The sequence below is a fragment of the Agelaius phoeniceus genome, chromosome 9, assembly GCF_051311805.1.
Source record: "Agelaius phoeniceus isolate bAgePho1 chromosome 9, bAgePho1.hap1, whole genome shotgun sequence".
Taxonomy (NCBI): domain Eukaryota; kingdom Metazoa; phylum Chordata; class Aves; order Passeriformes; family Icteridae; genus Agelaius; species Agelaius phoeniceus.
This window is the reverse complement of record NC_135273.1, coordinates 28,509,465-28,526,941: the sequence shown is the minus strand read 5'-3', so window position 1 is coordinate 28,526,941 and position 17,477 is coordinate 28,509,465. Positions and strand designations below refer to the sequence as shown.

General features: G+C 39.9%; 1 protein-coding gene across 8 annotated transcripts in view; it reads left to right on the top strand.

The window, feature by feature from the left end:
- FAM13C (family with sequence similarity 13 member C) overlaps positions 1-17,477 on the top strand; it is a 116,097-nt gene that overhangs the window by 87,497 nt on the left and 11,123 nt on the right. For 6 of the 8 annotated variants that reach the window (XM_077183349.1, XM_077183350.1, XM_077183354.1 and 3 more), the window contains 7 exons: positions 124-187; positions 5,776-5,926; positions 6,305-6,370; positions 11,587-11,797; positions 12,766-12,904; positions 14,250-14,331; positions 16,157-16,368. In XM_077183349.1, the coding sequence (XP_077039464.1) occupies positions 124-187; positions 5,776-5,926; positions 6,305-6,370; positions 11,587-11,797; positions 12,766-12,904; positions 14,250-14,331; positions 16,157-16,368 (925 nt within the window). The remainder of the gene's footprint in view (positions 1-123; positions 188-5,775; positions 5,927-6,304; positions 6,371-11,586; positions 11,798-12,765; positions 12,905-14,249; positions 14,332-16,156; positions 16,369-17,477) is intronic. The other 2 variants (XM_077183356.1, XM_077183351.1) reach the window with 1 other exon arrangement.

Below are 17,477 nucleotides of genomic sequence, written 5' to 3'. Positions count from 1 at the left end.
TCTTAAATAAAACAGATTAATCCTGTAATTTATAAATTACATACACACATGATGAAAAGCTTGAGATATTTGCAGCACAGATAGGCAACCTATTGAATGATTTTTTAAAATTTTGTTTTGTAGAATAGATCAGAGCACAAGCATTTCACCTAAAGAAGCAACTGATCAATTTAACAGCTTAAATGAGGTAAGTGTAACCAAAAGTTGAAATATGATGTTATAAATTTTGAATAGATGTTTTGGTTTTTTGTTAATTTCAAGGTCTTGGAATAATGTAATTGCTTAATAATCTTAGATTAGCTTTTTAATGAAAGATTAAAAATGTTTTTGAAGAAAAGCTTAAAAATGTGATATGAGACTGCTAAAATAGTTTGAAAGCTAGAAGCAAGAGATTTTAAATTTTTTTTAAGCCAACTTGAGATTGCTTTTTGTTTATGCTCAGAAAAGAATCACTCAATACTGACTGAGTGAAGGGACAGCTTTCAAGAACGTTTGATTTTTTTTCTCCTATTACAGCTCTAAATAGTTCATCTGTTAAATGTGAACTGTTTTTATGTTATATATCATATGTTTATATGTATTTATATGTTATATGTCATATAAATATGTTTTGTTTAAAAATAAGGAGTTCTCAAGGTTGCTGCATCCTGCATAATTAAGCTAGGAGCAGTACAATGGAGTCTAAAAGGTGCTCTGGTTGTAAGATGGAAGGAGGGGAGAGCTGAAGAGGGGAAACAGGGGAAGCCAAATAACGCCAGTGACACTTGGAACAAGCTGCTTTCACAGGGATTGTGCCAGGAGCACAGTGTGGGTGAAGCACAAAAAGCTGTTGGTGTGATCCATTGAAACGTGGATGAGCCTGGGCAAGGTCCTCACAGTCAGCAATTCCCTGGGAGGGGCAGGGGGTAAAGCCAAGCTTTGTGGTTATGCAAAGTGGGAAACCCTAGAAAGCATCTCCCCACACATGGGGACCCTGCACCCAGCACAGAGTCCACTCCCACTGCAAGGACGGGGGGACATGGGACTTACACAGGGAGCAGTTGGGTTTTTTAGTGTAGGCCAAGGCAAAACAACAAAGAAAAGAGCTGGGTGAAGAGAAGCCCATTCCTGAAAAACTCTGGGAAAGAAGGCTTTGTTTCCATAATGAGCCAGAGAGCATCTATGTCTATTAATAGATGCCTGACTTTCATTTGGGGGAGACTACAATGTGTCCTTTTAAAGGAATTCAGACCTAATCTTCTCCTTGCAGTGAATTGTTTCCTCTGCATTTTGTGTCATTGTTGTGCAGCTCACTGTAGAAAATCTCAATGCTGACAAGCAGGGCACATTCAGTGACAATACAAGAGAGTACACTCAGCCTCTCTAGAGCCACCTCAGGCCCCGGGAGAAATCATTAAGATATTGTTTCTTTTGAGAAGCCCAAATGCAAATATTCACTGAAGATTCCGGTTGAAAGCTTCCATTTAAAATCCTTGCAAAGGATTCCATAAAGGCTAAAAAAAAATTGTAATAAATCAGGGTAAAATAACAAAACCAATGATTAGCTTAGAAATTAAAATAAATTGTTAATAACCAATGAGGAATCAGCAAGGGTTACAACCTGGTGCTTTCTTTTGCAAAATCTTAGAATTTTTTGTGTCTCAGGTCTATTGCAAACCTGTGCCATAAGAAAAATTCTCCTTTTGGAGTAGAGAAAATGGTGTCTCTCTTCACTGCTCACCCGTGGCATTATGCAGACCCAGGGCATATCTTGTTCTATCTTATTGTTGCTTGTTTGTTCCCCATAAAGGAAGTTCTGAATTGAAAATGTCATATGCCTCAAGGCACAAATATTGCCTTAACGGATACTGCAGAGATTTATTTATGTTCACATAAAATGTGCCTATCTTATTTTAACCTGAACTCTCAGATTAAAAAGCTGTTCCAGTGTGACATATAAAAGCATTAATTTCCTTAGAGTGAAAAAATGGAACAGGTTGAATTTTGCTCAGTTTCTTTCCAATATGAATCACTTCAAAGGTTATTAAATGCTGAAAGCTTGGATTACTCTCCTTCTCTGCCCCAGCCGATTTCATAAATCCAGTAAATCCATCAATAAACTAGATATAATAGAATAGCTGCCTTCCTGTCTGGGAGGAGCAGGAGCAGGCCCAGGGGCAGGCTGCAGGCATCCTTTCATTCAGGAACACCGTGTGGAGGTCAGGGTAATATCAGTTTATGCAGGAAGCACCAAGCCTGGGCTTTGCTCCTCACCCTCCTGGCTGAGTCTGAGCAGAGCTCATGGCTGGGGCACACCTGGGTCCTTTCCTTTTCCCTCAGTTCTTAAATTTATCAAACCTTTGGATGTCCACAGGAATGAGACAAAGGATGCTGATAATGCTAATCCTTCATCTGGGAAATAAATTCTTTCTAAGGGCAATTTTTTTCTCATTTGTCACATTGTCTCCTGTCAGGCTATGGCATCCTGGACATGCTGACCAGCACATCCCACAGTGCTGATCCTGCTGGGCATGGTCCTGTGCCATGCCAGGGTACTGCCTCTCAGTGCCACAGCATTTTGGTGAGGAACTGGGAGAATTTGTTCTTTCAGTGTCCCACTCTCCTGAGGGATATAACAGTGTGTGCCATTCATCTAGGTGTGAGAGATTATCTGTTATCTCAGTGATTCCTTGCCCTAAGGCCTCCCCTCTTCATTTTCAGCAACCACTGGTTGGAAGGAGTGATGATCAGTGGGTCCAGGCTCAGTTGTTTGTAGAGAAGGTGTCTCTACTACATGCTGAGCTTCCTCTGGCAGTGGCAGTCCTTTTGTACTGTGCTTTCTCCAGCAGACAAGGCTATGGCACTTCAGTGACTGTGTTTTCTTAAAGTATTATCAAAAATAACAAAGGCTGAGAAGGACTACACTGTTTCTCTTCCTGTCTTTCTCTGACTTCCTAAAAATTTCTTCATTTTACCATTGTTTGTAATAATGTATCCTTTAGGAGAATTGGCTTAGTTTAAGATCTTTGAATTGTCAGTTGCTTTTAGAGGACATAAGAAGAGATAAGAAACCTTTGTCCAAGACAATTATAATTGCTTCTTTTTCAAACTTTTAGGATACTCTTCTTAAGAGAAAACAGTACGGTTATTTTTCCAAGGCAATTTATGGATCCATTTGAGATAGTAATATGTCCTTTCATTTGCATTAGCATGGATCAGGAATTACTGCATCAGAAATCCTCATGTTAGGCACCATAATGAACCTGGAATTAACACCATATCTGAAGTATGTGAACTGAGATCTTAGCTGATATAGGACACCATAGCTTAAATGATTTCAGTTATACTGGATTTCCATGTGGGGGCATTCTCAAATTGATGATGATGCCCACCATGGCCTGACTTTTCCCTCTGTGGGTTTCAGCTGTTTACACTGGCTTCTAACATGTTTAGCAACTTCCTTTGACCAGCCCTGAGCAGAGGTGGCCCAGGCAGGCCCTGGGGACAGGTCTGGCCATGGCAGAGCTGCTCACAGCATGTGCACAGGCTGCTTCTCCCCCAGAGCAGATGTGCTGCCCTTTGCTCTCTGCTGTGTCCCCTGCCATGTTTCCTGGTAATTTGTGGTGACTTTCCTGGACAGTGCAGTGTGGCAGGGCTGTAACACTCTGCTGTGGTTGAGGATAAGATGGGATTGGTGGTACATTCCAGATTCATTATCTCCCTGGTAACATCAAGACAATTAAAGCTATTTAGTGTTTTTCTCAAATCCCTGTCAAGGGCACACTCATGAAAATAGATAAGGTATTTCTATTATCATTATTATATGATTTTCTTTTCGTGTTTTGGCAGTGGCTGGAAATTTGCCATCCACCCACCTTCCCCAGATGGGTGAAAAATATAATTCAGAGCAACCAAATATAAACCAGCTGGTGAATAACAGCATAAGCATTGCTGAAATACAGTGCTTAACAATGTAGTCTGTGAGAATGCTTTTACACTGAATTTCCCATAAATATCAATGTGTCATAAGGAATAGTGATGCAAAGTGAATGTATCTTCTTGAAATGGGATTTTACTTGTCAAATGCTTGAAGAAACAGTCAATGAAGGTTAAGTCCTTTTATTCACTTACATTTTCCTTACTGACACATTCCTTTGGGTTGTCATCTGTGTTCTCCCTAATTTTCATCAGCTGTTCTCCTGGTAAGGACCATGCTGACATCAGAGTCCTCACTGGTTTGTAACTGGTACAAAGTGTCATCTTTTGCTAGATGACATTAATGACTGTAAAATTCTGCCTGTCTGTGATAATTCCACAGCCACTTTGTTTGGGTTTAGTTGGGATGACAGACAATAGGAAATGAGGACTTCCCAAAACAGTGCCATATGTATGATACAAGTTGGCACCCTTCCCTTGACAAGGAAATGCACTGCCCCCTGAAAGCTTTTAGGGGCAAGAGGGTTTCCATAATTTTCCTGAATTTTATAAAAGGAATGAAAGGATAAAGTCAGAAAGTCATCCCTGATCTTCTCAGACAACCAAGCTGATTTTTTTTTAACCAAAAGATCAATCAAAACCTCTTTAGTTTTACAAAATTTTTACAAAAAATTTTTGTTTTACAACAAAAATTATGCAAAGATGTATAAAACTACTTGTCACGTAGGTGATGTATTCTCACACAAAGGAAATCAGGCCAATAAATTAATTCATTTTTCATTAAATGAATCAATAAATTGGTTTCAGGTGTTTGACAGAGTGAGGAAAAGACTTTTCAGGGTATGAATTTGAGGAATTTTTTTTTTTTTTTGCATCTCAGATTATTTTCTTCAGAAAATGTCCTTCATAAATATGTATCACTTGAGTGACTTAATGTTATACGTACATTCTGTGTGTGCCAGCTGTGTGCTTATTAGGACAGCCTTGTGTGGTTTTGTTTTATGTTTTGAGCTGTATTTCCCTTGAGATGGGGGAGCTGGATGCGTGGGGTGTGGGGAGTGACTCATTTTGCCCAGTCAGATGGTGATTAGGGCTTTCACAGCATTTCCATCACAGCGAGATGCTTGTGTCAGATCGTGCAGCTCAGTGCTGCATGCAGCATTAGAAATTCAGATCAGAGCTGGACCACGCATGGCACAGAGGCTGGAAGTGAGGTGGCAGATAACTGTCCCTGTCATTGACTTGCCTGCAGCCAGTGACAATGATGTGTTGATTTTACCTTTGCAGCGGATCACAAATGATCTGCTGCCCTGTAGAACTGGCAGCAGCCCTCATAAAAGCCCTGTCTACATAATGAAGTACCTCTAAAACAGCCAATTAAAAAAAATCTCTCTCCCAAGAATCCCTTGAGTGATCGTGTTGTCAGTAACTCTTTGTTCACTGCTGTGCACTGCACTCACAGGCTGGAGAGGGAGATTTGATTTTTTATGAATGGTAGATGGGGAGGGACATAATGTCATCAGATCGTGATGTCAGCCCAATGAATGAAATACTTCCTTAATGTATTGCTTCAAGCCCAAGAGGAGGGACACCATCTCAGCTTGGCTGCCTGGAATAAATCGCCTCTTGCTGACAAAGTCATCTTTCCCACGTGCCATGAATAATCCATGTAAATTGGGACTTAAATAACCAGGAGTCAAGAAACTCATGGAATAGTGCACGTTTGCTCTCCCCACGTCCTCCCGGAGCTGGCAGTGTTACACCCCTTTGCAGGCGCTGCCGATGGGCTCCGGGAGTTGAAGAGCAATTGCTGATCCCCGTTGTTCTCTACCCAGCCCAATGTTCTGCTTTTGTCTGCAGAATTCTTTGTTGAAGCTGCAAGCCCTGGAAACTGATCTGTGCTCTGCGTTTCTGCCAGCCCAGGAGGAAACTCCGCAGCTGCCGGCACCCAAGGACACAGCCCCTTCTCCAGCCCACAGCAGTGTGCAAGCTGATGGGGCCAGTTGTGGAGGTAAGCCAGCGTGCCATGATGTGCTCTCATTTGCAATTATAAGAAAGCCTTGTGACTTGCACTTTAAAATCAGGCTTGCAGCCCTCTGGGAAACAGTGCAGAGCTAATGCAAAGCACCATTTCCTCCTGCAAAGGCTGTGTAACGTAAAAAGGGGTGATACCTGGTAAAAGAATGGAAATTAACAGCTGTAACTCTCCAGTTTTCTGAGAGGGAATTTTCCTTTTCAGAGAGGTTTTAAGAATCCCAATTATTTTATTTTTTAGTTTTAATCTGTTGTTTTTCCCCAAGTAAATTTACTCTCTTTACTTCCTATGTCTGTATTGTGTGAGATCACCTGCCATATCATGTAATTCTATTTTTGTCATTCTTTTTGTCAGAGCAATATCACTTCATTTCTCCTATTATTGATTTTAATTTAATGCATCAGCAGAGAGATAGCGAAGGTGAGTTTTACAGCATGTGGATTTTAATCATTCATGATCCTGTATTATTACCCAGCTGGGCAAACTGTGGTGTGTTATCTCTCCCTCTTCCCTCAATAGAGAAATAAATAGCCCTAAGGCTCAGCACTGTTTTTGTCAATTCATGGCTTGTAGTCACAGGGCTGGCAGAGTCGTGATGCTCAATAGAAGAGGAGTCACTGCTCGTGAAAAATAGGTCAAAGGCAGTATGACTAATACATCTCACAGACAAGTGACATGAATACACAAATACCTAAGTCGTGCACCATGTATGGTTCAAATTAAGGCAGGTAGGTCAGTAATCCCTTTGCAATTGTTTCATATAAAAAAAAAAATCTGGGTTAAGAAGAAATTATTTAGGAGCTGCTTGCTCAGCATTTTCAGCAAGAAATAACATTGAGTTATTTACAAAAAAATATTATAGTGTTACACGAATGATAGTGTTCCACTTAAAAAATTTCAAAGTTTGAGGTTGGCACTGGAAAAATCAAGGAACGATGCATGTAAAAATCAAATTATTATGAAGATGAAGGAATCTAAAAATGCTAAATGTCCTGTTTTTGTTTTCTTTTTAAAAAGAGGATGTGTTAGTCCAGCCAGGCAAATACTTTAATAGCTCTTGAACACGGCTATGGAGCCTGGACTGGGGCTAACCTTGATGGGGATGTGAAGCAGAAACAGGTCTGCAGGTCAGCATTTGTGTGCTGCACAGGAAAAGACCTTCTGCAGCTCACCCAAAATCTGCACTGACTCCTTTCCTTTGTGTCAGGGTGGACAGGACCTTGTAGTTTGCTGCATTATTTTGCTCTGGCGGTTTCATAGTTCATTGCTAGGATGGTTCTTAATTGTTTCCCCACAATAATTTTTTGCTGTTTTGATTGGATTTTCTTTTTATTTATGCTGGTGGTGACTGCTGCTTCCAACCCCCTCTCTACTCCTATTTCCCCTCTGCAGCCACATGGGGAAATGTTGCATGATGTAGCATTTCTCTTGCTCAGTTTCAGAGCATGCTCTGCCACTCCAGCAGTTCAAACTCGTGCTTTAGTTAAAGCTTATCTATTTAATGGGTTTTAATGTGCCCTCATTCCTGTTAACATCTGCTTTGTGGTTTGTGGCATTTTTAGTAACTTGCCATTTTGCACAGACAGAGCTGGTCCTAATTCTGTCTCTTAAATTACTGCTGAAATCTTCTGATGCATTGAGCTGTCACACTATTGGCCTTTTGAGCTCCACCTTGGCTGGAAGTCCAGGGATTTGTACCAGGCTGAGAAGGGAGTTTCTAGAGGATGTGCCATATGTGTTCCATCTTTAGTTATCAGCCTTTCCTCAGTGGATATGGGAAAATTAACACAATCCTTCCATTTGCATCCCAGTCAACAAATTTTAGAAAAGTATACATCATATGTATGGAGAATGAAGGTACAACAGAATAGTAAGATGACAGGGTGCTTCAGGATGTCAGTTTTAAGGGGATGAACAGTAACTTATCTCTGAGCAAAGTCAGCAATTTCCAGTTTACTCTTGAATATGTGAATGCTGAATTCAAGTTGCCAAAGTGAGACTGTAAAGGGTTGAGATGGGTACCTAAATTAGTTTTTTAAAGGGGTAATTATAGAAAAATAGGGTGCAATTTCTGTAACTCTTGGATATGAGATTGCATCACATAAGTGCTTGCAGCAATGAGCAGCTGAACCTAACTACAGGAAATGACTTCTAAATGACTTTTAAATTAAAAATTCTGATAGAGGCATTCACAGGTGTAATGTGTTTAGGACTGAACACATTACATCTGAGTATTATTTTTTCTATACAAGAGATTTCTGTGTATTATTGTTTCACTTGAAGAATATCACAGGCATAAATACAGGCTTGTACCATAGCACTTGTCATGTGAAGTCCACCTGCTGAACCATGCTGCAGATTATCAGACACTAGAATTTGGCTTTAATTCCTGTGGTGTTCTCCTGTCAGTGTTAAGCTGCATGGAGTAGATGGGATGGAAGAGATGCTAAGGGACAAGTCACTTGCCTGGGTAGAGGTGGCTTTAATTCCCAGTTTTGGCAAAAATAGAGGCTAAAATTAGACAAGATACATGAAGACAGGTAGAAGTTTGGTCAGTTAATGGGCTACCCTTAGGATAATATTTAGGATAATATTTAGTGTCTTGTTTAGGTTCCACACAGAACTGGAATCAGGATGATGGCCTTAAGTGTTAATTAAAAATGGAGTTGGTTAGAACTTGTTATCACCCTGAGATGTCCTAATGTTTTAGTACTTGTGCCACTGAAATTAATCAGTCTGAATTATTTGCCGACCACTTCTGACTATTTGATAGTAATTTAATGCTAATTAATACTTCTAATACTACTAATACATCTAGTAGAGTTGGAACTAAACCCTTTCTTGGGCCATAGAAAAGTTGCATGGGCATTCAAGCCTTGTGGACTCTGCTGTCAGAAGGCCAAGGAAATGAAAGTGCCTTGGCTTTTGGGAAATATTCCCAAATTATAAACAGGCAGGTTGTCTCCCTTTTGTTTGCTAGCAGAATAAAAGAACCTCCTTGAACTTTGTGTGCTTGGTTTTACACTGGAGCTGCACCAGCCCCTCCTTTTCCTGTGTATTTATCTTCCAGGAGTGCTAAGTCCTGAACGTGTGCATTTCTTCCATTTCTGATCCTGGGCTGGGCCTATGAAATGGTCTGGCTGTAGATGTGAGGAGCAGCAATGTCTATCACCATATGGTTTAGCAGTGGTACAGGCTGTCTCCTGCATGAAGGACATTTTCAGGTCCACAGGAAGTCAGAGTTCAAATAGAAAGTTATAGAAAGTTATACCCTTCTCTTATCAAACACAGACTAGCTGATCTTTTTATCACATCATTTTCCTTTCACAGTGAGGGCACTGCTACTTAATACTTATTCCTTGTAATAACAGAACATGAAAAACTGTGCAATTGTTCTTAGTCAACCTATTTCCCAGTGATTATGTGTTTCTTGGAGTTCAAAGATGGTGAAATTAAAGCAAGGAAAGTCAGGTTCTTCTCACTGACAATACTGTTCTTCAGAAAAAAACAACCCAGCAGCAACAACAGATCAAAACCCAAAGGTATTAATTTTTAAAAATTTTACAGGATGAGGAAAGAGGGAACACTTTTGTTGCAGGACACCAATTATTCCAGCCATTGTCACTGCCTGTTGTCAGTGTCCATGATTGCCCAGGACACCTCAGTGCTCCACCCCTGCCTCTCCCAGGTGCCTTCCTGGGGTCTCTCTGCGGGAGGATTTGAATCTCTTACAAGGTTTGGGAGATCTGGGTGTTGCTCTGGTATCTTGGAGAGCTGAATTTGTCCTACAGAGAGTGAAGTACTTAGAGGAAGGATGCAAGGTTAGAATTAACAATCAACTACATTGTCTCATTCTGAAAATGCTTAACATAATTATAATTGATGATGCTGGTAAGAATAGATGAGCTTGTAAATACAAGAGTCGTGTAACTTTTGCTTGACAGACTAAACTGTGATTATACAATATACAATAGGAAGTTTTTTGTTGTTTGTAAAGCAAGAGCAGTTGGATAGTGTCCAATAAAATTATATTTAAGCCATTGTATTTTCTATTTTTCAGAGAAATATAGGTTTGTTTTTTTGGTTTTTTTTTTGTTTTTTTTTTGAAGGGTGCCATTCAGACCTGATTTTTCACCACTTTCACAGTGTAGCAATAGGGATTTGCAGTTTTGGTATTTGTTGGAAAGAGGGCAAATAAAATGTACTACAGAGGTTCCATTCAAATCCTGGAAAAAATACTCACTCAGCATGGGAATGTGATGTCCCATGTGCAAAGCAGAAAATCAAAAGTGAAGGTAAAAGAATTTACCTACACCTGCCAGTTCTTCTGTGAGTAAACTCATGCACAGTTGTTTCTCAGGGCAGTTTTCGACTTCCATTGAATAAAAAGATTCTGTGAAATGTATTAGAATGCATGATATATGGCAAATATATTACTGATTAGAATTGACACATGCTGCCTGGAAATGCAAAATAATAGATATTAATTAAAAAGCTGTATATATGAATGTGCTTAGAAAAAAAAGAAAATAATGTAGCTGGTGCAAAATATAATGTACTGTGGAAACTGCTGTAGGAGAACCTGAGTCAGGGCACAAACTTTGCTTTAGCAAAGCAAGAGAGAAAAAAATTTGAGCAAGAACTTTTATGAGATTGTGGAGTTTTTCCCTAGAAAGCATAATCTGCATTAAATCCCAATAATCTGATAGCAAAAATATTGATTAAGTTTGATCATCATCATGCATTTCACCTACTGAGGGTGAGGAAGAAGATTCAATATTGAATATTGAATATTCCCTTCAATGGACTCAGGTAGAGGACAGGAAGGTGAACCCCTGATGTTCCCTAGGTAGGCCCTGTAATGTGCCATTATTTCTCATACTACCCATAAGCAGAACCTGTGTGATGAGGTTCATCAATTCCTACTTTTTCTAGCTTGACCATCACTAGAAAACAAATTTTACCTTTTAAGGCATCTGTGTTGAGGTTTGCATTTAAAGTCCAAGACATTGTTAACACAGTACCACAAGCATAACTCCTCCAAGAAGCAGCCACTGCCCATGACCTTGAGTAAATAAATTGAATGTTCTTGGTTGTGGTTGTTATTTTCATATCTTGTGTTCTTTGAGCCAAGGATATGTTATTGTTATCCAACAAAATCCTGCAGGATGCTGCAAGCAGCCCTGGAGGTTCTTACCACCAGGACATATTATATTTTTGACCTTCCTTTCTCTTCACCAAGGGACTAAATGAAAAATCACAAAATAAAACTTATTGTGGGCAGTCATCGTCTTCTTCAGGAAAGTGGCTTTCAAAAGCAAACAGATCTATGAAAATACAAGTAATGCTTCTATTCTGGGAAACTCTCCATCTTTACTTCATAGTTTATAAATACACCCATCCACCTCCTCCTGTGGAACTCAGAAGGGATTTATGTGAAGCCAGTGGCAGTACTTCTATTTTCTCATCCTCAGTGCTGTGTCCACCCTGCATGCAACACTTTGCTGATCTGTTTGCTGCTCACTTTGAATACTTATGCTTGGAATACTTCTGTAAAGACAAATTTTTATTGACCTAGGTAGCTGTACCCCATGTGAGTGCCCCTCAGTCCACAGTGATTTCTACTTTCTTTCTAGAGCCTGTGCCAGCCCACAGGGACTGGCAGAATGACATGGAGAGCAGCCCACAGGAGCATCACTCCCTAGGGACCAGCCGGCTGCTGTATCACATCACAGATGGAGACAATCCTCTCTTGTCACCACGCTGCTCTATCTTTAGCCAAAGCCAGAGATTTAATCTAGACACAGAGTCTGCCCCTTCTCCACCAAGTGCTCAACCTTTCATGATGTAAGAAAATCTATTTTAATCCTTATGCATTTTTAAGACTTTTTTTGCAATTCACAACCTTTGACTCTTCGTGGGTTTTTTCCCGTTGTTGCTATGTAATAAAAAGCAAATGTTTTTATTGTGGTGTATTTTGAAGTGGATGATTTGCAACACCAGAAATAGGAACTAGTGTTTCCTCAGTCATAACAGTGTACAATATTTTTTTTGAAGTCTTTGTTAATTACAGTTAGCAAGGACAGTTTTAAATGTTAGTAATTAGAATGACGAGTGAGCACAAGATAGAGAGGGCTCTCTAGGCATAATACTAAAAAATTCAGCTGTAATTGAGCTGTAGCTTGAGTCACTGATGAGAGGTGACAGTGGCATAAAGCATATGAACAGTCCTTGTATGGGATTTCCTGAAACCAAGGTGTGAGTTTCAGAGATAAATTAACTTTCTTAAAAGCTGATATGCAGAGCTTTAGCTTCAGCTGCATATGGATAAGAATCATCTCTATTGACTTGTAACTGTAAATAATCAGAAACTAAACTGTCTTCCAAATGATAATGTTCATTTCCAGTAATGAAAAACTCCCCGAGCTTACTTTTACAAATCATGTCACCATAATCTCATGTTATACTTGAAAGATTTGTGAATAAAGGTGTGGGTGTTAAATGTAAATACTGGATCAAGCTTTTGCCTACTAGATTAATTTTTTGAAATATATTCAGAAATCCCACGATTAATTAAAAAAAAAAAAAGAGAGAATGAAAGACAGATGGTGAACCCATTAGAATACTCTAGGGGTACCTTCAAGCAAAAGCAATTATTTTATGCTTACTTTATAAAACTAAGTAGTCTCTATCCAGTGAAAGAGTAGAATAGCCATGAATTCTGGAATGCTAAGTGTGAAGTGGACCCTGAAAACAAGGCAGGGTCCATTATAGCCAGCTCTTGGATCCCACAAATCTGCTTTTGGCTTTTGCAGGCCAAGAAGTTCTTCCAGGTGTAGCTGTGAAGACTGCAAAGAACCACAGACAGTAACACAACTTACCAAGCATCTTCAGAGCCTCAAGAGAAAAATTAGGAAGTATGAAGAAAAGTTTGAGCAAGAAAAAAAATACCTGGTAAGACAATATTGAAAAGGTAAGTACTCCAAGATGGAGGCAAGAATCCCAGTGTATTTAAACAATTATTTATTCAAAGCAATGTGAGATAGGGTATTTCTGGTAAAATGAAATAGGAAAAACTTCAATGAATACCTTTTCAGCATCTTTCAGTGTATGCAGTAGTTCTGAGACTTTTAATTTTCTTTGGATTACCTTTGTTGCAAAATATCCATCTTTGAGAAGTGGGAATCGGTGAAACACCGCTGACAGGCTTGTGAAACAAAATGGTGCAAAAGGTGGAAAGCTACTTATTTGCTTTGTAGGAGTCATTTGCCTGGAAACTTGTTCTGCTGTGCAGATCCCTTCATTCAGGCAGGCTCCTATGAACCTCCAAAGCCTGGGGCTCTGTACAAGCTGATGGTAAAAATCAGAGAAATAAAACTTGTGGGGGTTGTTTGAGGTCAGTGGTGAGTGCTGTGCTGGGAATTGTGCAGTATAAGAATATTAAAACATACCTGATGCTAAGGAGGTGTACAACACAAATCAGGGAAGTTTGTGACATTTTCTGACTGTATTAAAATTAAGCAAATGATATATTACCTTTTAATCCTGTTAATGGCCAAAACCTTAAATGTGTGCACTGTTTGGCTCTGTGGGCATCATAAGCTCCTAGGAGGACAATTTCATACCTAAACAACTCTCACAATATGGTCAGAAAAGAAATTATTTCAGAAGGTGGATTTTGTGAAACTGTTTTGCAATTTTATATACCTGAGTTTTGAAGATTCAGTGTAAATTCTCTTTAATTTGCAGGCAATTTCTAAATGCAAAATAACCCCTGATCTACAAAGCCTTTGTTGTTTGTTTCTTTTGAAATCACTCTTGCACAGGATTTTTCATTTGATTAATTAAGCAGGTCAGTTGAAATTCTGAAAATGCTGCTTCCCAAGAGCATCCTAGTCTTATAGTAAGAGTTTATTCCTGCAAAGGACAGAGAGCTTCAGTTACCATCCTGGAAATCACTTAGGAACTTGACTAAAATTAGGTATTTGATCAATCCTTTTGAAGTCACCGAGGTTATTTATCCAATTAGTCAGAGACTGAAACATTCAGTGCTGTCCTTTTTGGGATCAGAGACATAACACTCAGATCCTTGTGGCACTGTGTCACAATGGGGAGAGATAAGCCATGACAAATTAATGCCATGATCAAGCCAGATGCCCTGCATGGCTCTGATAGAGTGCAGTCAGAAGTACAGACATTTTGTAGCACACTGGGGGTGGGGAGGGTTTTGTCTGTTTGATCCTTTAACTGTCAGTTCCTTCTCTTTCTTTACATTCTTTACATTTTCCTTTGCATTCAGCCTTCTCATGGTGACAAAACTTCCAATCCTGAGGTTCTGAAGTGGATGAATGCTCTGGCCAAAGGTCGGAAGCAGCTCAAAGGTAGGTAATAGAGTGTTCTGTCCCTTTGCTGCTGAGCCTTTTGGAAGGGGGAGTGTACCTGGAACCTTTTCAAGTCAGTTTTCTAACCTCACTGCTCTGCTTATTTTTCACAATGTGTGGCAGTAAGTCTCCCAATGGCAAGAAAGATATTATGTGATATGCCTTGTCTTGATTCCTGAAAGCAGGGATTAAAGTGAGCCAGTTCAGCCTCCATACCAAGGCTGGAAAGGAGAAGGGGAAAAAGCCATCATCTCTCCCTCATCACTATAAACATGCATGCAGAAGGCAGTGTTGTTCTGAGCACTTTCATGAGGGTCTAAAACACAGAAGTTAAAAGTTTCCTTGTAATAGCACAAATGTAGGTGCAACTGTTTCTTTATGACAGAGGACATACATCACTAAGGATTTAATTTATTTTGATCATAAAAACAGATCTTTCCTTGATAATAAATTTGGCCTTGAGGGTCAGGTTTTGTCCTTGACTGTCTGCATACCACTCCATTAATGTCTGTGGGTGTATCAGATGCTTTCCCTTGGGGAGTTTGTAGCCAAGACTGATTGATTTTTTTTTTTTGAAGGCTATTTATAATTCACTAAACCCTTTTTTTTTTTTTTTTTCCCTGTTATAAATGGATTCTCACTACTAAATAAATTGTAGTATTATCTTTCATCTCTGTTCTGGATGTAGTTAATAATGTAGATATAGAGGATGTGATTGTGGTAAATGAAGAAGTAGAAACTCGTCTTTCAGTAAATTTCTTCTGGAAATTCCCCCTTGAGTACTATCCTGTATGACTACTAGATGATGATGACGATGATTACTATTATTATTTCCCCTTGAACTCTGTGTTGCAAATACAGGAAGGGCAAATGCAAAGAAATGGCCAATCTGCATGGTTACTTTTCTGAAGATTGTATCTCTGATTCAACCACTCAATCTCCTGTCCAGTGGGTCTAGGTTTCGTAGATCAGCCTCACCTTCACACCCCAAATGCCTCAATCCTGTGACAACCCTTGATTGTTATTATCCTGGATAATGGCTCTGCTTTTAAATGAAGCCAGATTCATGAGGTTCACATGCCAAGTACAACTGAAATGGAAAACACTCAAATGTTTGTAGATCCTTCTTTAAATTTGCAAGGCTTGTCTATCCTTTCTAACTCTATGGGTTTACTAAAAATTACTGTTTTTCCCCACAAATCTGACCTATATCCTCAGACTGTCACAAATAAAAAATTATGTTACTGTTTCTGCATGGATTTCAACAAATTTAACACAGTTGGAGACATCAATCTCCTGCCTTGCCCAAGGTCCTTCACCAGACAGGCATTTGCTTGGAACAAAATCTGGTTTTATGGGAGCTAATTCAGATTTTAATTCAATTTCCTTGTTGCTCTGTGCAGATCCCTGGAGCTCCAGGGGCTTTGGCTTGGTGTCAAGTTAATAGAGTCACACATGCTTTATCACATCCAGGCAGGCTGCTGACTGGGAAGCTTCTGTCTTCAGCTGGGGTGCTCAGGTGCTCTTCTGCCAAGGGAAGTCATTTAAGAAAGGGGTGGCTTCTCCTTGTGAGGACCACTTGAGCATCTGGATTGGCATGGCAGGGTGACCTCTGGAAGGGAGAGGGACAGTTTAAATTGCTCTAGGAAGCAAAAGATGTTACATATTAAAGTGAAGTATAATTACTTTCCTACATGCCTGTGGTATGATAATAATTGTTAGCAAGGAGTAGGAAAGTTTCAGGTTTTTTTCCCTGGTAGTGTCACAGAAAACTCCTTTGCAAATACTTCTCATCTATTTACTTGCCATGCAATTTGCCTTTCAGAGCTGAAACTCAGAATGTCAGAAGAGCAAAACTGTACGTCCACAGTGCCCCAAAGAAATGAGCAGTGTGAAGGCAGTGGCACCTCTAAAGAGGCTGGCACACAGGAGGCCACCAGCATGGAACCAGCTCCCTCTGTGGAAGAAACCATGGACAGTGTGTTGAGACGACTAAAGGAGAAAAGACAACACTTCAACCTTCCTGAGACTATTAAGGTATTTAAGAAGCATGGCTGTTCCCTCAGAATTCTCCCCTGAGGCAGATGTTAGTGTGGCTGGCTCAGGGTGTGCCAGGGAGTGCTCATCCTCTGTCTGCTGGCACTGCAGTGCATTTTCTCTCTAGTGAGGTGGGAACTCTAGTGCAGTTTCCAGAAGTGACTCTTCTGAGAAGAATTGCTGAGGTGCAGAAGGCTTTTCCAAGAAGTGCTAAGCATTTTCTGCTCAAAAAACTGAGCATGTTTCTGCTCATGTGAAACTGTTTGCCAGGCACTGCAGGAACCTGCTGACTTGAGGCTGTGTGCCCAGAACTGCATATCAGGTGTTCTGAAAGTGGTGGCAGCACAAGCACCTTGAGTTCACAGAAACTGTGGCTAAAAACATTCCTGAAGGTATTTGATGATAAAGATCCCCTCTCAGCTGAGAAATGCTGAAAGCCTCTGCAGAGTCAGTAGCGTGCACTGAGGTGACAGGGACAGCACAACTGTCCAGACTGCTTTGCTCTCCTGACCTTGTACATTTGTGCTGATCCTGCCTCTTCTTTCCCATGTTCTCAATTACTCTTCTGAATGAAGGAGCAATATTCCATGGAACATGATTGCTTGGCTGGGAAATCAGGTTTTTTGTTTTAAAACTAGTACATACATTAAATTTTTGCTGTGCCTTCACATTCCTGTCACAATATGGGGTTTTCTAAAACAGTAGGTACCACCCAAACCCCCACTCTTCTGGGGGCTGTTTTTGCTGTCAGAGGATGTTGCTGTTCTGATGCTATTACCACCAAGCAGGACAATAAATTCTGCCCTCAAAGGTACCTAAAGTCTAAGTGTTGACAGTAACATTTAGACTTTGGCTGGTGAATTAGAAAGGTGAAGGGGTGAGAGGGTGAAGAACTAAATGCTAAACTATGTGAGAACTAAGAAATTATTCTGGGTGGATTTCAGTAGCAGAGAGTACCCAGCAGAGACAATTTTAAATTTTTGTTTTGTTTCTATTCTTGGTTCTCAAAAAAGTAATTGCTATATAAAAACCAGGACTATGCATAACAATGCCATGCTTCTCAGATCTTGGGTGCTGCATACATGACTGATTTTTTAATTGTTTCTTTT